We start from the raw sequence: 22,642 nt of genomic DNA, 5'->3' as shown, positions 1-22,642 counted from the left end.
CAAGTTATCACTTGTCCAGAGAGAGTTTGGACACACATTATCCACCTCACCCTGTCTTACTCTTAATTCTAGCAGCCTGATTTCACTACTTGCTTCCCGATTCCATTTGTATTGATACTTTATCTTCTAAATTAGTGCCTCCTGGTCCTTGCTTTGGATTTCCTTTAATTCTGATTCTGAGTCTCTTAACTAGCAGTGCATTCATTTAAGTCCAACTCTACCATAGTACCTTCCTACCCCAGGCACCACCCTAGTAATGCTATTATTGAGAAAGATGTGAGCGTGTCTTAGAGGTTGGTAGAAAGTAATAAGCATTCAATTCAATTCACATTATTTATTTAGTGCCTGCTGTGTTCTAAATGCTGAATGCTGGGAATGCAGTGTTAACAGGACACAAACCCTGTTCTCAAAGAGTTTATCTCAGGAATTGGCAAACTTTTTCTATAAAAGGCCAGAAAGAAAATATTTCAGGTTTTGTGGGCCATATATGGCCTCTGTCACACATTCTTCTTTATTTTTTCCCAACACTTTAAAAATGCAATCACCATTCTTAGCTTGTGGATTGAGGGCCAAAGCACATACAGACCCTTGGCTTATAGACTTGTGGATAATTGACAATAGGGTGTGATAAATTTTATAACAAGGGTAAGCCCCGTGGCTAAGAGAGTTCATAGGAGGAGCATCTACCCCAAGCCTGGGGGATGAAACAAGGCTCTCAAAGAAGAAGATACCTAGGTTGAGTCTTGACAAATTAAAAGGTAAAATTGGGGTGAAGTTCAGTCCATTCAAAGGCAGAAGCGTGAGTGAATGTCTAAATGGTCTGGGACATTCTGAAACTTCAAGTTGTTCAGTATGGCTAAAACATAAAATGTCAGGGTTTAAATAGAAGGGACAAGACTGAAGAGTTAAGCAAGGGCCAGATGCCAAATAAAGGAAGGTGTAAACAGTGCCTTAAACTTCAAGATAAAAGATGTTAAGGAATCACATTGGTCTGGAAGTGCATCATCAACCCCTACCCCTCCAGAGGCTGTGAGGAAAATGAGGCCCTCAGGAGAAAGCTAGCTTTCAGTTGCCCTTAATAGGCAGAAAGGGCATTTATAGAAACAAACAACAACAACAACAACAAAAACCTCAAACCAAAAAACCCTAAAAATCAGGAGTTCAGTGTTAATTATATTAAAACATAGGTGCCATAGCCTTTGGTGAGAAGAGCAGACCTGGAGGCTGAGGAAAATAGCGAGCTGTGTTCCTGGGTGGTCAGTGTGGGGAGTATGGTGAAGGAGGTAGGAGACCTACATCCTTGTTATTCCTGGGGCACGTGTTAGCAAAGGGGCTGTGCAGAGAGGGAATGGTGTCTTAAGGAATAAATGGGCTTCAGGGTTTCATGTGGAATACATCATTTAGTAAATACTCTTTGTCATTTTACATTTAAAATGTATAGTTATATAGAGTCTGCTGTTTAATTATTGTTGATCCATTTTTCATGTATTTAGCATCTTTTTCAATAGAGAATAACACTTTATGCATCTAAATACCTTTAACATATTAAAGCACATAATTAGAATGCATTACATTAAGTTATGGGTGATCTTAAGAGCTAAAATGCCTCCTTTAGAAATGGAGAGTTGCAATTAATCAATTGACCATTATTGTTGCTGTTGTTTTAGGACCTCACTAACTTAACCAGGCTGCGTCGCTTAAAGGATTTATGTCTCAATGATCCTCAGTATAAAACCAATCCAGTTTGTCTGCTGTGTAATTATTCCACACATGTGTTATATCATTTGCCTTGCCTTCAAAGACTTGACACATTTGATGTGTCAGCAAAGCAAATCAAGGAACTGGCAGATGTAAGTGCATACCTAATCAGGTGTCTGTGTCTTAAGTTTAATTAACTCCTTCTTTCTGGCTGTGTCAACATGTGGTAGGTAGTATGATCTTGTCAGTGTTGTCACCAATTCTACTTTTGCCCAGTGAACTGGATATTTCACATAGATGCATACAGATAATAACATTAGTACTAGAATCTCAATTTTGATGACAGTATTGGAAGGTAAAATAATAGAAAAACGTTTAAACTTATATAAAACTTGAAGGAAATCTGAAAAATTATCAGTGTTAAGAATAATTAAACTAATGCTATATATATGAAAATTAAGCCTAAATAAAGTAGAAATGAAACAAGTAACCTCCTCTCATTTGGAGTATTATATATCAAAATTAGAAGATACCCATGGTTGATGGTAGTATGCCAGGATTAGGTAGATTTTAATCTAATTAAAGATGGTTTGGGGTTCTCTGTAAGTATAAGTGAATCTACCCACACTGCCAAAATCTTGAAGATCTCCAAAATCTTGAAAAGGGCTTTTCCTGGGCTGTCACTGATGGTGAATCTCCCAGTAAAGGGACTACTATGCCATGGTATGAAAGGCTTTATAATTTGAGAGTAGAGTTCATAGGAATTTACCATGTTTTTTAATATTCTTCCCACATTATATTTCTACCTCTCCTTCTAGTCCATTGAGTCCCATTTGTTTATTCAGTTAACCATTCAATAAATAGTTTATGAGTGTCCAGAATGTGCCCACATGAAGCCCTCCCATCCTTTCCTTGTGGCTCATCCATCATCTCAACATAGATAAAGAATGTCTTTATCCATTTCTCTTGTATCTCTTCTCTTGGTAGCTTGAGGATTTATTCTCAAGTTCCACTGTCTCCTCTCATCTTTTCAAAACTGAGATTATCCTCTCTCCCATCCCAATCTAAGAAGTGAGCTGTCTTGTAATATTGAGCAAAAGGCTAGAGTTATTGTCTACTAGCAGATGTCCAGAGTCATTGGAGGGTCAGGGAGGAATGTCTTCTCTAACAATGTTAAATCAAAAATAATGACAAAACTTTGCAGTGACAACCATATTTTTGAAATTTCCATTATCATCTCTGTAGTTTTTCATCACACACTTTCTGAAAAGGTGAGCAGGATGAATGTGCTTCACTAAATTACTTGGCTGATTAATTTATCTAACAAATATTTAATGCCTATTACATTCGAGGCACAGTTCAAGGCACTAGAAATAGAGTGACCAAAACAGAAAAAAAAAACCCTGCTTCCTTGGAGTTTACATTTAGTGAGAGAAGACAGATAGTAAGCAGCTAAATGAGTGAAAAACTAGTATGTCAGATGGTGATAAATGCTATGGAGGAAAATGAAATAAGGGTGAAGGAAACAAGATTCTTGGTAGGGGCAGAGAAAGGGCTGTAGGCTCTTTTCTATAGAACTGTTGGGAAAGGATTTACTAAGGCAACATTTGAGCAGAGACCTGAAGGAAATAAGGGAGCAAGTTTTTCAGGGATCAGCAAGTACAAAGACCTTGAGCAGGAGCATGCCTCATATTTTAAGCACAACAAGGAGGCTAGTATGGCTGGAGCTGAGTAAGCAAAGAGGAAAGAAAGAAGAGATGAATACAGGAGTGGTGGGGGGCAGATCACGTGAGACTGAAGAATGTTGTAAGGACTTTGGCTTTTACTTTGAGTGATATGAGGCCACTGGAAAATTTTGAGAGGAGGAGGAAACAAGATGACTTATGTTTTAAAGGGATCCTTTTGGTTAATGAATTAAGAATAGAGGATTAAAGGAAAAGGTGAAAGCAGAGAGACCAGTTAGATTCCAGAAACTTGGATGAGAGATGCTGATGGTTTGATACAGGACACTGTAGAGGGGGTAGTAAAAAGTAATCAAAAGTAATTGTAGCAGTAGTTAGAAGGTAGAATGCATCTGGATTTGCTGATAGATTGAATTTGAAGTGTAGATGAAAAGGTAGAGAATAATTCCAAGCCACTAACCCAAGCAACTGAAGGAGGGAAGGAGTTGCTATTTGATGAGATGAGGAAGAGTATGGGAGGAGTAAATTTAGAAGGAAGAATCACAGCATAATGTTAAGCATATAAAGTTTGAACAATCTTTTGAATATCCAAGATGGATATATGAGACTGTTATTTAAGAGAGTTGCCTGGATTGGAGATAAAGATATGGGAATTGAAAGCAGAAGGATGATACCAAGCCGAGGACTGGATGAATCACCAAGGGAATGTTGTGGGTGGGGAAGTGTGTCACTTGGGTAGGTAAGTTCTGACTTTACTTGCCACTTGTAGGCAAAAAAAAAAAAAAAAAAAAAATCAAGAAACACCATCTGCCATTTCCTTAGTTACAGTTTTTTCTACTCAATTGCACCTGAGAAACAAGCTCTTCTTGATCAGGAATTTTTATCTGCTAATCATCACCCTAAAACAGCCTTTTTCCCCTTAACTCTTCTATGTTATGAATGCCTGATTTTTTGCAGAAGAATTTAGTAATTTCAGTTTCAGAATTTCATATTATGTGTGGAGAAGGAATTCTTTTGTCTGTTCATCAAGCCATATATTTGTTTCCATTCTATCTGTTATGCCAAATAATTCTGTTGGGATCTTGACTATCCACTTTCTACTAAATAAATCACACAACAGTGTACAAGCCTTCCAACTTAATTGAGGTACAGATTTGCCGATAGTGCCTTCATTATTTCAGGTAAGCAGTTAAAACTAGGTCACATTATAACATGCACCTGATTTGTTTATTTTCTTAGCTAGTTCTTTTGACTAATATAACTCTTGAGCACCATTTACCTGGTATATTTCTTAATGGTGGATTTAATCAATTTATCATGATAAACATTAGTAACTGCATGATCCATTGATATTAAGGAATTCAAGATAACTGGATTAGATTGACAATTTAGTAATTTGCTCAATCTAAAACAAGTTCATTTAGAGCATTCTTTTATAGATTTGGGGGAAAAAACCCATGAAATCCTATTTCTTAGCCATGCATTTAAAAAATGAATAATGTTACATTTGATTTTATTCTTTTAAATTTATTTTTTCTCTAAATTAATCAAATAGGAATAATATGTTAGCTTCAGTAGTACTGCCACATTAGCTAAATGACACTATTTTGTAAATTGAGTTCTTTCTATAGTCTCTTTATGTTGTCACTGAAAGTAAATATGCCTCACATTTAAAATATTATACACAAAGAACATCTTTGAAATTTTATGTTTTGCTTATTAAATTTAAATAGAGGATTCTGTGTAGCCATTATCATTTCAACTAATATCATTATTAGTAACTGAGCATGTAAAACTTAAAAATAATTATATAGAACATACCACACTCATATAATACCACTAATAATTACCCATAATGTTTTTTGTTTCAGCTAACCTTTTTTCTCACTTTTAGACCACAGCAATGAAAAAAATAATGTATTACAATATGCGTATAAAAACTGTTCAGAGGCATCTTAATGAAGACCTTGAAAAACTGAATGATCGAAAATGTAAATTACAGAAGTTGCCAGAAGAACGAATAAAATTATTCAGCCTTTTGAAAAAAAATGTGAGATTTAATATTGTAAAATTTCAATAGCCTTGTCTTAAGAAAACTGGCAGATAAGATACTATTATCTTTTAAATTTTATATGTATGTATACATTTATAAATATGCATACCTTTTAAAATTAATACTAAGTTTCAAGTAAGTTTGCCCTGAAAATGTTTTGATTCTAGGTACTTAACTAAGCTTCATTCTGTGCTTAGAAATCTGCAATTTAAAAAAGGTATAGGCAGGGCTTCCCTGGTGGCGCAGTGGTTGAGAGTACGCCTGCCGATTCAGGGGACGCGGGTCGTGCCCCGGTCCGGGAAGATCCCACATGCCGCAGAGCGGCTGGGCCCTTGAGCCATGGCTGCTGAGCCTGCGCGTCAGGAGCCTGTGCTCTGCAACGCGAGAGGCCACAGCAGTGAGAGGCCCGCATACCGCAAAAAAAAAAAAAAAAAGTATAGACATATTAATTTATAAAGTTTTAAAAATGCTGTGTAATTCAATATGATTCAGTGAGTTATAGAGATCTGTTAGACTTATTTCACTACATTTTTATTAGATACCAGCAGGCTGTGCTCAAAATTCATTTTCTTGTCTAAAATGCTAAAGTACTCTTTACTATTGTATGTTGTATACTATTAAAGTATAGCTTGTTATAAAGTTCCCATAATGTTGTATACTTCAATAGTTTGTGCTTTAGTAGTTATATGTGCTTTTTTAATTTAGAATAAATTGGATTTCCTTTACTAAAAGTAGACTCTGAGAAATGAAGGCTTACGTCAAAACAGAACTTTGTATGTATAAGAACTTATTGTATTAAAAAAAAGGTATAAGAAAATAATGGTTTATTCAAAAAATGGTGTTACAAAAATAGTCAAACTACTTGGGAATAGGGGACTTGGATCCTTAGTTTATACTTTACTAAAAGTAAATACAGTGGGGAAAATAGAATTAAATGTAAAAATGAAAACATAAAAAAGCAGAAGAGTATATGGATTAATATATTTAACTGATCTCAGCCTGCCAAGTAAGAAAAATACTAGAAATCACAGGGAACAGAATTTAGCTTTGATTGAAAAAAAAAAAAGTAAAACGCTTTTGTACTGAAAAGCATCATTAATGAAAATAAACAATAAATGACAGTCTGAAAAATTGTTTTCAACAAACATGAAGGACAAACATAATATCCTTAGTATAAAAGTACTCATAAGTAAAACAAGACAAAAAGGGACTTCCCTGGTGGCACAGTGGTTAACAATCCGCCTGCCAATGCAGGGGACACGGGTTCAATCCCTGGTCTGGGAAAATCCCACATGCCACGGAGCAACTAAGCCCATGAAGTCCACGTGCTTAGAGCCTGTGCTCTGCAACAAGAGAAGCCACTGTAATGAGAAGCCTGTGCACCACAATGAAGAGTAGCCCCCACTCACTGCAACTAGAGAAAGCCCACACGCACCAACGAAGACCCAATGCCGCCAAAAATAAATAAATTAATTAAAAAATTTTAAAGAAGACAAGAAAGTATATATCCAAATAGAAAAATTAAGCAAATTCCATAAACTATCTTTTTACAAAAGAAGAAATAAAAACTAATAAACATGTGAAAGAGGACCTCAATCTGATTATTAATTTCCTAATATGAAATAAGACAACAAGCAACCATTTTCACCTATAAATTTGTCATAGCCTGCCTGGTGAAGATGGGTGTGACACTATTACACCACTGATGAGAGTGTAATTGGGTCATATATATTACTAACAGCCTAAAAATGCTCATAGCCTTTGACCCAGTAAATCTACTTCTAGCACTCCATTTAAAGATTTGGATAAATATTTATATGAGAATATTCATCACTGTACTATTAATAACAACAAAAAATTGGAAACTACCTAAATGTTTAAAAAGAGAGGCAGAATTACTCATTCTTAAGATTGAATGGTATGTAGCGATTAAAAATCAATTTTTAAAAATATATTTAGTACTCTTTATGAAATGAACATGTTTAAATTCATATTATAATCAGAAAGGTATTCTTAAAACATTAACGTAATTTATTTACTTGAATGAAAAACGACAGGAAAACCAGTATATGGAAATCATTTTATATCTGCCATTTTCATGTGCAAATGGATGTATTAATATGTGAAAAATAATAGTTATAGATTATATAAACTATAGGTATTTTTATAAAATATGCTTACTTCATTTTTTTAACAGCTGTATGTAGCCATTATAGAGAAAGGAGTACAGATACTTAGCAAATTTCTATTTGTATGCACTTCTCTGTGTACAGTACAATTTATCTTGAAATCCATTCTACGATGCTGGGGTTAGGGTAAGGCAAATGAGGCACTCACCCTGGGCCCAAAGTTTAAGGGAAGGTCTAAAACCTCCATAATTAAGATAAATCATGTATTTTATTATAATATATATTTTAAAAATATTTATTTAAATTTATTTGGTTGCGCTGGTCTTAGTTGCGGCATGTGGGCTCCTTAGTTGTGGCATGTGAACTCTTAGTTGTGGCATGCATGTGGGATCTAGTTCCCTGACCAGAGATTAAACCCAGGCCCCCTGCATTGGGAGCATGGAGTCTTAACCAATACACCACCAGGGAAGTCCCTATTATAATATTTCTTAAAAATACAAATGAATGCAAAAAAAGTCCATTATGAACAACAAGAAAAAATCACAAATATCAAAATTTTAAATAACGACATTGCTGTGCTGAGCCGTATAGGAGACTGAGGCAAAGAGAAAAATGTGCACCCCTATATCCATGCTTGTGTATATTTTTTATGTTGTTTCCCAGAATACCAAAGTAGTTGAAAAATTGAAAAGTAGGAGTGATAAAAGTCACATTATTTCAAGCTTATTCTCTTTGTTCCAAAACCAGCATTTCTTATCATTTTACTTTGGCTTTATTAGAAGCTAACTCATCAATAATATTTTGAAATTTATTTCTTTGCGTTTCTTATTTTCAGTTGAGAGAACTGCCATGTCTGAAGTATTTAATTTCACTTGGTCAAGAGAAATTCGTTGACCAAACTTGTACTAAAGTTATAATCACATGCTTGCCATGTTTTTATGAAGTTTGGCTTATTTATTATCTAGATTGCTACTTTGTTAATTTAAGTTAACTAAATATTTAATAGATTCCACTGAACAATTTTGCTCTCTGGCACATTGATTTCAACAGTTGGAACGGGAACTGACTGAACTCAGAGGATCTGGCAAAGGGCACAATGATAGATCCAGTAACAATAAAGTAACTGAGCTTGAAAAATCAAAAAACTGTGAAACTGTCACAGAAGAACCAAGTCTTCAGCAGAAGATAGTGACCAAACTAAATGCCTTGAATGAAAGGCTAACATTCTGGAACAAAAAACTAGATGAGTATGTTTAATGAATTATCTCGTTGTTCAAATTTGAAACATGAGGGAAAAGAATGTTCTGGGCCACTGGTCGAGCTCAATTCTCTTCTTCAGGAATGGAAAGAATTACAGTATGAAGTAAAACACAACATGTTTTTTCAGTCCAGTTCTTAGTAGAGGTAGGCATCATTGGTTCGAAGTTAGCATATAGTTTTTTAAAGAAGCAATACTTTACTAGGAACACTGGACTTCCCCTGAGTGGCTTCTTGTCACATGACTCTAGTGTCTGCAAATTAAAAACATTAGTTTTTTTAACGTTAGTTGCTACTGGTGCAGAAAGCACATACAAAAGTTGTCTGGAATCATGTAGAAAGAAACTCAGGTTGAGTATCAACTAGAAACATAAAGCAAGAAGACTTATTAAGTACTGTGAATTTTTTTTTTAATTTACTAAGGCACTAAGTGGATAAGTTAGTTTGCCCTGTAATAATAAATAGTAACAAAATAATAACTAATATTTATTGAGTTCTTACTCTGTGCCAAGCTCTTGGCTAAGAGCTTTTCATATATTTTGCCTATAATCTTCAAAAAGCCTATTCAGGTGTAGGTACTATCAATCTTGTCATTTTTTAAGAAGTTGCAGCAGAAAAATGTTGTGACTTGTCTAAGATCTGAGAATCATAAATGGTGGAGCCAGGAGAGTCTTCTAACCTTCACTTACTCTGAGGTTAACAAAATTTGAGGTGATTTTAATTGCCAAAAACAGAATGTCTTTTACTTGGTTTAACTGTTAGCACCAAGCTTTCTTTGTTCATTGATGAAAGCCTTATATTTTAACATCAGCTTAGAAGAAACTATCATGAATTTTAATGTTGTGAATTTTAGATCATTTTAATAGCTTTATTTTTTTCTTAAATAGAATTGAAGGAATTTATCGTATTGAAGTAAAACAAAAGAAGAAAAGTCATAGTTTATTAATCCCATTTTTGTTAATTGAGTTGGAGACTGTGGGAAACATCTACTTTGAAGAAGGCACTCGATCTGATGACTGGTAAATCTTTTGATATTTAGTTATAGCTTTAAAACTAATTTTAAGTGCTTAGGATCATCAACCAAAATATCAACTTATAAAAATCTTAAAATGTCCCATTTCAAAACACTTACCATATAGAGTATTCATCCACTGAAAATTGGCAGTTACCTACTTTACCATATATACATTTCTCTGTTTATACTATTGCCATGAGCTAACTTGAAAACATCCTAATAGTATTTCTTTGCTCTTTACTTAATTTTCCTTAGCCCAAGAGCAGAATATAATTTAGAAAAGCTTATGGTCACGAATTAATTTTATGTATGTTTATACGGTTTATTTCTGGACTGAATATAGCCCTGGATTCTGAATACTGGGTGAGAGGCTAGAATAGGGAAGGAGTGGCAAAGCAGGATTGGCAACAGCAAGTTGCAAATACTGGAGGAGGCTGCCTAGTAAATTTCCTGGGGGTCCATGATCAAAGTGAAACCAGTTGTCTAGAGCTAGATAGAGTCAGGGTGCACATAGACTTATGAGTTAAAATAAGGCAGACGCTTAAAAACCAGGAATTCGGGTGAAAAGCCCATTTGGACAAAAATGGCAAAGCCACCCAAAATGGAAACAGGAAAAAGGGATCCACACTTCAGAATCAAGTCCTACTGGTAGACACAAGGAAGTGGTTGTGTTGCTTCAACTAGAGGGTACAACCCAAAAAATGATCCTAAAAAAAGAGAGCCTTGGCACAAAAATATCATAACTTTCATATTTCTGCAGTCACTTTCTCAAAATTGAGAAGCCCGTGAACAAGGAAACATGTAAAGCTATAGCATGGACTTGATATATCACCCCAGAGGATGGTTTTACTCACTGTCACTGTTGAAACAAACACGATTTTTGTGAAGTAAACTACAAAACTTACAATAACCTTTTAGAAAGAAAAATGTGTGACTGTTATCCATTACTTTAAGCCAAGCCCCCTGATTCTATTAGATGTGGCTCTAACTCACCTCTGTGAGTAAAAGCTTCTGAAGGGCCTTAGGGGTACTTTGGTGGAAAAGTCTAAGACGCTCTGCCCAAGGGACAAAGGGATCTTCTAAAATACTTTCTTTTGTATCAGTAGATCCATTTGCCCAACAGTTATCACTGTTGCTTAACCACAATATTTGATTTTTATGTACAAAGATATAAAAGGTATTCATCCCAGTCCCCATGTAAACAAGTAGAGGCCTTGATTTTTCAAGTGTTAAGAATTGAATGGTGTCTCTCTGCAGGATGTATGCATAATTCTTCAGTCTTTTATTTGTATTCACTTAACCTAAACAGAATTGCTTTTTATTATTTGTTTCTTTTTAACTTATCACAAAGTAAGCTCTTTATAAAACAAGTACATTAGTGAAAAAAACTATGTAAAAGCAAAATAACTAAAAAGCCATTTAGGTAACCGTGTCAGCCTGATAGTAATTTAGATAGCTTTGGTGGATTTTAATAAGCATTAATAATTGTTTACTTGGTTTTAATAAAAATAACCTTGATCCATTTTAAGGAGAAAATCAAATACATGTTGGCAGAATTTCAAGGACTGTTTGTTACTTTTAGCATACTACAAGCTTGGCTACCTTAGCTCTGATCGTTTATGTATATTAGGAAATAACTATTAAAGTGCTTTAAATTGCTCTGTGTGGTACATATCTAGTCATTTTATAATTTAAACACTGACTTTTCTTTAATATTTTTAAGGCCAATATTTAGCATTTAAATAAAAAGTACTGGAATAGAGCTAGAACTAAAACATAAAGGTTTTCTCTCAGAAAAGCCTATGTTTATAGTAAAAGAGCATTGCAGATTTCTAATTGTATATTGTTAAAAATTTCTTAGTGGGCTTCCCTGGTGGTGCAGTGGTTGAGAGTCCGCCTGCCGATGCAGGGGACGCGGGTTCGTGCCCCGGTCCAGGAAGATCCCACATGCCGCGGAGCAGCTAGGCCCGTGAGCCATGGCCGCTGAGCCTGCGCGTCCGGAGCCTGTGCTCCGCAACGGGAGAGGCCACAACAGTGAGAGGCCCACGTACCGCAAAAAAAAAAAAAAAAAAAAAATTTCTTAGCTTCATTTCTTTTTTGAAATTGAAGAGCTTTATTTTTCAGTTTAAAAAAGTCCTGATTTTACAGAGACTTGTCTGTTGAGTAGATTGTTGCCACTACAGCATTTTCATTATAGATCATATTATTTACCTCTGTATTGCCAACTGAGTTATATCTATTGACAACAGACAACATTTATCAACATTTATCAGATGGGGACTCCAATGCATCAAAGATGCTGTCCTTGTGCTTGAGAAGCTTTTTTAACCTGGTTATAGATACATGCATGGCATTTACAATTTAAAGAAATAACTTCAAAGTACCACAAAACAATATATAAGTGACTCTGTGAGATCCTTGGGGACAGATAGGATGTGCCTTATAAGTCATTACATCTAGCATAGGGCTGGCTGGATTCATAACTCAATAGATAACTAATTGAAGTCTCTATATCAATATATAGATATTCACTTAGTAGGTTCACTTTTGTCTATAAAATAACTTTCAGTAATTAATCTAACTTTTTATATATAAACATTTCAGGCTGTACTGTTTTAGGGAGCTACAGAAACTCAGACTTTTTGTTTTATACTGTTTTATATTTGTTTTTGATATGGTTTAAGTCAGCAAGTCAGTTAACAGTATTTATTAAATGCTTGTTTAGGATTTTGAAGTGATTTTAATAGATTATATTATGCTTCAGCCATTTAAAACCATGTGCATTCTACATTTGCTAAATGGGTGCATCATTTGTATATTAAGAACGTTTGTAGGCATCTCTCTGTGTAACTGAATATCTTAGTCAATGTGTATATCACCACTGTGGATGCTCACACATTCAGGTCTTACTGAATGAGTAGGGGCACCCAGTGACATGAGGGGCCCTCACTCTCCTAACCTCTGCAGATCTTGTTGCTTTTAGCCATTCCTTCCGTGTAACTTCACCTCTCTCTCTCTTTTTTTTTTCTTGTAGTTAGACATTTCCTATTTTCTTTTTACACTCTCCCTTGACAGTCTCTTCTACTCCTGCACTTTCAAAAATTACTTAAAGTTACAATCTCTCTCCTTTACCCCAGTCCTGAATTTCTACCTATTAGACATTTCTAGCCGAATGTCCAACTGGCAAGGCAAACTCAACACATTTAAAAGGGAACTCGGCTGTAAACTAAAAAATAGACAGTGGGGTTAGAGTCAGAAAGCCTAGGTTCAAACTCTATCTGCATAGTCTTAAAACAGTTATTTAACTCATCTGAATGTCATCTGTAAAATGAGAAAATAAAAAACTATCACAAAAGGTTACTGTTAGGATTAGACAAGGTGATGTAAAACTATTTAGTTCTTAATCTTTTTGCTTTTGTTTTCCTCTTCCTGCCCACAAACCACCCCTTCCTTCTGACTCCTCCATTCCTGTTTGTAGCACTACCACCCTCTTAGTCATAGAGGCACAACAAACACTGAAGCCATTCTTGACTCCATTCTCTTCCTCCATCTCCATATCCAATCAGCCTAAGACCCACAGGTTCTCTCCATAATGTCTCTTGCATTCGTTCTCTCCCTCTTTGTAACCAAAATCTCCTGCACATGGGCCATCATAACCTTCCTCTTAGACTATTGCTACATATAGCTGGTCCCTGCCTATGCCAAGAGCACTCTGTTAAAAACAAAACAAAAGCCTCCTGTAGCAACCTGTTATCTTCCAAATTACATTCTAACTCTTCACACTGACATTCAGTGTCCTTCACTGTATAGTCTCCAAACTACCCTAACCCCTTTTCAAACCCTTTCAGAGTCAGCTGAACTGTTCATGCCTCACTGCTCTTGGAATATATCTGGTACACCATCACATAAGTGGTTTTCTTTGTTCTACTTCCTTCACCCAGAATGCCTCGCATCCCAGGCCCTGGCTCTATCATTGCCTGTCAAAACTTACTTTATCTTCAAGGATGACATCAAAAGCCATTCCTTTGTGAGGAATTTTCTTGTCATCTCCATCAGCTATAGTCATTTCTTCTTCTTTTTGAATCTTCATAGCACTGAGTTTTATCTCTCCTATCTTATACTCTATTATAATTTTGCTTGTACTTATCCATTACTTCTTCACTTTATTGGTTTATAAACTCAGTGAAGATAGAGACTGCATCTTTTTAATCTTTGAGTCTTTTCTACTTTGTTCACTTGCTCAGCATTCATCCACTGAGCTTCTACCATAAGTCACATTCTATGCTAGGTGCTAGTGATAAAAGTCAAATAAGATATAGTTCCCTCTCTAATCAAGCCTACAATCTGCTGTAGAAGACTATGTTAATGAAATAGGGATTCATTGTACACATGGAGGATGTAGGAGAGGGCAGCTATGTGAAGATCAAAGCAGAGTGGCAAGTTACAGAAAGTATTGTGGAAGTGGGGACACTTGAGGGAGATGCTTTGATCTGAGTTTTGAAGGACTGATAGAAGTTAACTATACGAAGAATTAGAGGAAGGACTTTGCAGGCAGAGGAAACAGCATGTGAAAGGGTGTGGAAATAGTATAATATGTTTGGAGAACTCAGTAGTTCCACATGACAAGGGCCTGATCATTAAGGGTCTTGCAGGCTGGGCTGGGTAGTTTCAATTTTGCCCTTAAATCTATCAGACTGAAAGAAAGGTGTAGCAGATTTCAATATTATTTTATACAAAGTCCTACAGAGTCATTATTTCAGGTTCAGACTAAAATGTGTATACATCAGACCAGTAATGACATGCTCCCCAGTTGCATGTAGCACATATTCAACAATGCTGTGAGAAGTTATCATCCTCCATGACGTACTGATAATATTGTAAGTCTCAGTACTTCTCTATCAGCATAGGTCTGTTCTCCCTCCTCCAGCAGTATTGCAGCCTCTGAATGATGTTTTCTCATCCACGGTGTGGCCAGGTGATTGAATGAATTGCTTTACTTCTGTGACCCCAGGTAGCACAGAGCCCTTGTCCTCTCAGCACCAGGGTTCTGTATCTCCAGGGCTCTAGGAATTCCATATGAGGAAGGGATCAGCTGCTTAATTCCCAAAGAAAAGCTCTATGAAAGGATCATACTACTTGGAGTTTCCTGTGCCATTCCTGGTTCTTGCATTCCTGGGAGACCAGGCTAGAAGCTGGGAACTGTCCATTCATCACTTCCATCTATTCTCGATTACTCTCAAGGGCAATTCTCGATTACCCTTTTGTTACTTTATAACAAAAACCTTATCTACATAAAACGCCTATAGCACTAGTTTCTATCAGAGCACAATAATAATGATAATAATAACAATTAGAGTGCAAGTAATAATGAGTTTCAGTGGTTCCAGGACATGTTGTTTAGGGGTGACTTGGACTAATTTAGGCCCACCCAGGAAATGATCCCCCTATACATGACACTGTAGGTTTCCCACTGCACATGATGATCTGGTTGTTTAGCCGGACCTCTGAACTAGTTAGCATTATGCTGGATTGCAGCACTATTTCTGTCTCCTTTACCAGACTGCGAGCTCCTCTGGGATTAGTTTGGTTTGGGCAGCTCACTTTTCAACTCTTGGGGAAGAGTAACTGGGCAGTTCCTAGCTGCACTGGTTCAGTCTTTGCTAGTGAGAAAGGCGAATGCTCTAAATTAGGAGCTCAGATGTTAGTCTTAGGAAGAGACACCCCATCAGGAAGCTTACCTTTGTGATCTTAGCCCACACCCACGCTCAGGCCCTGGTTGATTATCCCAGTGAGGACCAGTCATCTCATTCAAAGGCAGATGTACCCCATATAGGAGCACTTAACTTCCTTTTCAAACTGATCCATTTTTTTCAAATTTATTTTTTATTTTTACTTCTTTTCATTAAGGTAACATTGGTTTATAACATTATATGTTTCATGTGTACAACATTATACTTCTACTTTTGTATACATTACAGTGTGCTCACCACCAAATATTTAGTTTCATCTGTCACCATACAGTTGACCCCCCCCTTAAATTTCAAATTAATCTAAATTCTGTGCTACTTTAAGACAGTGCCAGAATTATTACTGTGAGTGTGGCCAGGCAAGGGCAGCAGAGAGCAAATGAGCATTGTGTACATTTTCCTGAGATCTTCACACAGCAGGCCCCTACTTCTCCTTCAATTTTTAGCTCAAATATCTTCTCTGAACGTCTTACCCAAGACTTGTCTTAAGTAGCCCCTGCCTCTCCAAGCCTCTCTTACCCCAAGCCTCTCTTTCTTCAGAGTACTTACCAGTTTAGATTTTTTTTATGTCTTGTTTATTTTTTTGTCCAACTCCCTTGGAAGATAGGGTCCATGAGAGCAGGGACCCTGCCTCTTTCACTTCTATATCCCTAGCTATGAAGTTATTGCAATAGCCCAACTAAGAGATGATGGTGATTTTAACTAGGAAAATAGCAGCGGTAATGATTAAATAGGGTCATATTCAGGATGTATTTTAGATGTAGAATCAAACAGACTTGCTGAAGACTTGGATATTGGTGAGGAAGAGAGGAGGCAAGGTTTATTCCTGGGATTTTAACCTAAGCTACCAGTTAGGTGATGTTGCCATATACTGAGGTGGAAAACACTCAGGAGGAGCAGGTTTAAAGGCAGGTGTGTTGGGTGAGTTAAATTTGAGAGGCCTATTACATATACAAGTGAACACAGCAAGCAGGTAGTTGGATGTTCAAGAGTAGGTATATCCAGCTAAGTGGGGTAAGGGTAAAGCCTGAAAATAAAATGTTGGAATTTACTAGTATAATAAATATATATGTATATGTATTTATATATATATATAAATAATATATTTAAAATATGTATTCCCAAAGGACCAGGTGAAATCACCTAGGGATAGAGTTTATGGAAACAAGAGGAGAGCCAAAGACTGATTGCTGGGGCAATCCAACATTTAGAAGTCTGTCAGAGGAAAGAGAAGCAGCAAAGAAAAACATGAAAGAGCAGCCAGTAAGATGAAAGCCAGAAGCATGTAGTTTTACTGAAGCCAAAAAATGAAGTGTTTCAATAAAGGAGGATTGCTCCATATCTTTTAGTCAGAACAAATATATAATAATTAATGAAAGAACTATTATTTTATGTTTCAAAGTTTAGCGCCTCTTTTACTGATTGAATAAGAACCAAATCAGAGCTATACTATATGACCATTTATCTTTAGCAAAAAAAAAAAAAATATATTAGCTATTACTTTTTTCATATGTAACTTTGTGTTCTCAACATTTTAAGGAAAATCTCTTTTCTTTGCATATATTTTGTATTCCCATATAGGTTTAATTCCTGCTATGAATTAATTCTATCACGTTTTTGTACATGGGACTTCAGAACGTATGGTATTACAGGAGTGAAAGTAAAACGTGTCATCAAGGTTAACAACCGTATTCTGAGACTAAAATTTGAAGAGAAATTCCAAAAGTTTTTGGACAATGAAGATATGCATGATTCAGAGTAAGAAGTTAACTTCCATAAGGAACATTTTTACAACAGTCTGATTTTATTTTGTAAAAGAAAGTCTTTCTGTTTTAAAAGTTTACAATGTTGAAAATATCCTTGTCAGTAAATAGTTCCTTTTCATGCATCTTCCTTGACTAGGATGACCTCATAGTTTATCCACATTGGAGCTCTTTTTGAGACTGAGGAGGAGTGCAAGTTTAATAATGACACTGGAACATCCAGCGTAAATGGGAAATATCCTGGGCAAGGCATATGGTCACTTATCTACAGCTAGGCTTTTCTGAAATCAATTCTAAAACTTTTTTTGTCTTAATTATTCTTAAGGAGCTATCGACAGATGCTGGAATGCCTTTTTTATGTTTTTGATCCTGAAGTTACAGTGAAGAAAAAGCATCTGCTACAAATACTTGAAAAAGGATTCAAAGACAGTGAAACGAGCAAGGTAACATAAAATGTCATTCAGAATAATGCTTTCTTCCTAATGAATAAAACTTTGCCACTGATTAAGCGTGGTTTGATTCTCAATGCTTTCATTCATGTTAGAGCAAACTTACACTGTTTCACAAAAAAGCTTAGTGCTATCATGGAAAGTACAATTCCTCAGTATCCCAGGGGGATTGGTTCCAGGACCTCCCACAAATACCGAAATCCAAGGATGCTCAAGTCCCTTATATGAAATGGCATACTATTGGCATGTAACCTATTCACATCCTTTTGTATACTTTAAATCATCTCTAGATTACTTGTAATACCTAATACAATGTAAATGCTGTGTAAATAGTTGTAAGTACAATGTAAATTCTATGTAAATAGTTGTGGAAGCAGGGCAAATTCAAGTTTTGCTTTTTGGAACTTTCCAGAATTCTTTTTTAAAAATATTTTCAATCTACAGTTGGTTGAATCATGAATTACTTTATCTTCATTATTATCTATTTAATCTTTCTAGGCATCTTATATTTTATATTGTGATCCTTTTGTGGATGATTTTGAAATCCACTTCTTTAATCCGTTTTAAACTCATCGAGGTCTTCTCCATCTTGAAAAAATTCATTCAGTTAACACTGCTGTGCTTTCTATCATCCTATTTTTCTCTTTACTTTTACTGCCACCATTTCTTTATTCTCTACTTCATTTTCCCCACCTTGATACTGATATTGCTTTATCCTTGGTCACTCCTGAGCTCCAAAATATCCAATCAACCTTTCTCGGTCCTCCACCCATTTGACGAGGCAGCCGTAGCACACTGGTATAGAGCAGTGTTTCCTAATCCTTTTCTCATCATGGCACGCATAAAATCAAAGTATTGCTGTATTTGAATCCTGGCTTTCCTACTCACCAGCTGGGTGACTTCACCTCTCTGTGCCTGTTTCATCCATTCTGTAAAGTGAAGATAATAATAGTATCTTCTTAACAGAATGGTTAGGATTTAGTGAGATATGTGCAAAAAGGTTCTTGGATACTTGTTCATAGCATCATTATTCACAATAGCCAAAAAGTAGGAGCAACCCAAATGTCCATTAACTGATGAATGGATAAATAAAATGTGGTATATACATACAAGAGAATATTATTCAGTCATAAGAAGAAATCAAATTCTGATACATGCTACAACATGGATGAACCTTGAAAACATTATGTTAAATAAAAGAAGCCAGACACAAAGGGACAAATACTGTACGATTCCACTTACATAAGATATCTAGAATAGGCAAATTGGTAGAGACAGAAAGTAGAATAGAGGTTACCAGGGGATGGGGAGGATAGAGGGACAGAGAGTTATTGTTTAATGAGTATACAGGTTCAATTTGGGATGACGTTCTGGAAATGGATAGTGGTGATGGTTGTACAACATCGTGAATGTACTTAATGCCAATGAATTGTACACTTTAAAATGGTTAAAATGGTAGCTTTTAACCTTATGTGTTTTTTTTACCACAATAAAAAAAAAATCACAATAAAGCTTTCCAACCTCTTGGTGGAGAATAAATTGGAGGGAGTAGAAGCAATGACAGGGCCACTATACGGGGGAGGTCCTACAGCAGCTCAGGCCAGAGATGATGGTAGCTTCAGCAGGGTGGTATAGTGAGAGTGCCCTCACTGTACTTTCTGGAAGAGAAGTAGGAAGGAGATGAAGAATTGAGGAAGGTGAGTGAAGTGCTCAGGGTCATATCAGAGAATTCTGAACCATCATGGGCACAAAGGGTAGAGGAAGGATGGGGCTATTTCTGTGTGTTTTCTGCCTGCCAGACACTGTGCTAGCACTTTATCCCCTGCATCTCCTAAAGGAGATACAATATCTCTAATCCTTCCAGCAGTGCTCTACACTGCTCTGTCCAATATAGTAGGCACCACCCACATGTGACTACTGAGCATTTGAAATGTGACTGGTCAGAATTAAGGTGTGCTAAAAGTTTAAGACGTATAATACCAGTTTTTGAAGACTTAGTACAGAAAAAAAGACTATAATTTCTTATATTGATTACATATTAAAATGATAATATTTGCAAAATATTAGATTTAAAATATATTATTAAAATTTACCAAAAACGTTCTTAGACCAGTTTCTGGCACATAGAAAATTTTTTATTAAATTCACCATTATTGCTGAAACATTTGATTATGAGACTGACACGCAGCCTTCTGTGCTAAGGAGGCAGGTTATTGCTAAAACATTTGATACTTTTGATTGCTCTTTCCATTTTGAAACTCTCCTTTAGCATCCATACACTATTGTTATCCTCACATTTTTCTGATTGTCCCATCTTTGTTTCCTTTTCTTTCCCCGTCTTGCCTCTAAACAAGAAAATACCAGAAGGTTAAAGTTTACTATTCTGCCCTTCTTTCTCCACACACCATCAATTACTCTCATTGTTAAGATCTTAGAAATGGGGCAAGATAATTGGCTAGAAAAATCACTGGGTAGCACAAAGCTCAGATAAGCTAAATTTCTATGTTATGTTGTGCACACAATGAGTAAAGATTGATATTTATGTTCTGCATCATTTAAGAGACGGGATCTGATTAAAAAGATATGCTGTGTAAGCAGCTGAGAAGGAGGATTTGGCTTAGTGTGGCAGTGTCTGGTCCAGGCAGAGAGCCATGCACATAGCCTCTATCTAATGGATATTTAGTGATGTTCATGGGAAATCTGAGATTATAATTACTAGAATGTGGAATTTGTGATCAGATGAGCCACATTTTAGTATTTATTTTTCTAAATCTCTTTGAATAACAGGTTTCAATAAGAAAATAGGCAATTCAGCATTTATATAAAAGATATATTTTAGATAATTTGGCTACTAATATTAAGCTAGTAATAATTTCAAAACTCCAAGAAGTGACAAGGAGGAGTAGACCTGAGTCCAAGTCATGACTTTGCCAATTTCTGCTTCAGTCCTTGGATAGATCATATAAACTGTCTTAGGTTTTTTTTTTTTTACTGTTAAAAATAGAGATTTTTGTTTGTTTGAGAGCTGCTTTCACAGCAAGTAATATGAATATTTCTGATAAAACACTTTTAAAGAAGTAACTCTAATCACAATGCAAACTAAAATTTCCATGCATTAGCACAATGAGATGTATTTGGAAAATAATGTAGATTATTAGACCAATTATTAGACTTTTATTTATTTAAATAAGAATCTTCAGTGTAATTTCCCACAGAATTTTCTTTTTGGAATTTGCACAGTTGCTAGTGGAGTATCCTTGAAAACGTGCAAAACTATAGCTCCTGCACCACACAGAGTGGTCAGTTTTGACTCTGGCTGGTTTTACAGGAACAAATGTTGTTCTGTATTACTTTTCATAAATCTATTTGCATATAAATTTAAAATATATAAATGGTTTTATAGAATGAAGTTGCACCTGAAGGTTATCTACTTCTTTTCAGTGAGTCTGACCTGCAGTTTCCTTGTACAGACACATAAACATAAAATGATAAACCATCTTACTAAAGTTGAAGTATTGTCAATCTTGTAAAAATACTCATACTTTGTTTTTTCTTTACAGCTGCCTCTCAGAAAAGAAGCTGTTATTCTTGCTAACAGCCTAAGTATATGTGAGTGTCCCAGAATTGAATTTCTACAGCAAAAGTACAAGAATGAGAAGAAAAACTCTCTTGAGCATGAGCTCTTCAGACATGGTAATACAAGTATGCAGTGTTTCTGAACTTTTAAGTTCTAAGTATTCAAATTCATTAATTATTTGCATAATATTTTTGATACTTGGTTTTATCAACCTGGGAGGTTTTCTGAAACCCATTTTATTTAGTGTTTACCAGTGTAGTGATACATGACTTTCTGATTATTACTACTTTAGTCAGGTTGTCAACAAATATTTACTGAGTGATTATTATCAGCAACATCAATAGGATGAGACTCATTCGTTAATCATATTTAATCCATCTTATATGAAATAAACACTTTTCATAATCTGCTTTTGTTCATTAAGTTGTGTCCTAAAAATAAACTTAACATATTTATGTACATGTTATACACAAACACACACACACAATCACCATACAAACCCCAAATTCATAGGAAAGAGAAAAGAGAACTTGGCCTATTTATATGATAATCATTATATAAAGCACTCAGGAAGACAGGTCTTATTTGTCCTTAATTATCAAAATATAAGATGATAAGAAAATCTGGTTATATATCTATCTAAAGTTGGCTAAAGACAAATTGTGAAGTGTGTGGATTGCTTTAAAGTTGCCTTATAGAAGATAAATGTTTGGTATTTTAATTTAGTCACAGTTATTAGTACTTTATTTGCATCTTGAATATATGTAAATAAAAGTACATGAGTCAGTTTGTAGGACACTTCTGGGAGAGGTTCCCAGGTACCCACAGACTGGAGACAAAGACCAGCTCATCATGTCCTCTCTTGCCCCACCCTCTTCCACTTTTCATTCTTCAGTTCCACCAGTATTTATTGAATGCTTACTGGGTATTAGGCACTTGGTTGGTGATAGGGATTTAGTCAATACAGACTAGACAGTTTCTCCGTTATGGTGCTTACAAATAATAATATCCAAATAAATGTAAAATTACAATTATAATAAGAGCTACAAAGATGAAGTATTAATGCATAGTACCAAAGAATGTAAAATAAACAGAATTGATCAGGTCAGGGAGTAAGGGACATCTATTCTTTGGTCTCAACTATTCAACCTTCTAAGGACTGGGTAGTCAGAAATTTGGTTAACTGAATTCTATAAAAGTAATATTCTAGGTTCCAGACTCTAGCTCTGTTAAGATGATGCATGCTGAACTAAATTATGTGTGTTTTGCAGT

The 22,642-nt window shown here is 35.6% G+C and overlaps 1 protein-coding gene and 1 long non-coding RNA gene across 2 annotated transcripts in view; one reads left to right on the top strand and one right to left on the bottom strand.

The window, feature by feature from the left end:
* The window catches only part of LOC132529898 (uncharacterized), a 138,770-nt gene that overhangs the window by 19,969 nt on the left and 96,159 nt on the right, over positions 1-22,642 (bottom strand). The gene's annotated exons all lie outside the window — the stretch shown is intronic.
* LRRC9 (leucine rich repeat containing 9) overlaps positions 1-22,642 on the top strand; it is a 99,650-nt gene that overhangs the window by 11,928 nt on the left and 65,080 nt on the right. Inside the window, exons 6-12 of the mRNA XM_060166976.1 lie at positions 1,668-1,850; positions 5,275-5,430; positions 8,613-8,809; positions 9,707-9,838; positions 17,163-17,339; positions 17,670-17,787; positions 21,354-21,486. Of these exons, the coding sequence (XP_060022959.1) occupies positions 1,668-1,850; positions 5,275-5,430; positions 8,613-8,809; positions 9,707-9,838; positions 17,163-17,339; positions 17,670-17,787; positions 21,354-21,486 (1,096 nt within the window). The remainder of the gene's footprint in view (positions 1-1,667; positions 1,851-5,274; positions 5,431-8,612; positions 8,810-9,706; positions 9,839-17,162; positions 17,340-17,669; positions 17,788-21,353; positions 21,487-22,642) is intronic.

The sequence above is a fragment of the Lagenorhynchus albirostris genome, chromosome 1 (genome assembly GCF_949774975.1).
Source record: "Lagenorhynchus albirostris chromosome 1, mLagAlb1.1, whole genome shotgun sequence".
NCBI classification, from domain to species: Eukaryota; Metazoa; Chordata; class Mammalia; order Artiodactyla; family Delphinidae; genus Lagenorhynchus; species Lagenorhynchus albirostris.
Note: the sequence above shows the minus strand (reverse complement) of the source record. Positions and strands in the feature narration are given on the sequence as shown.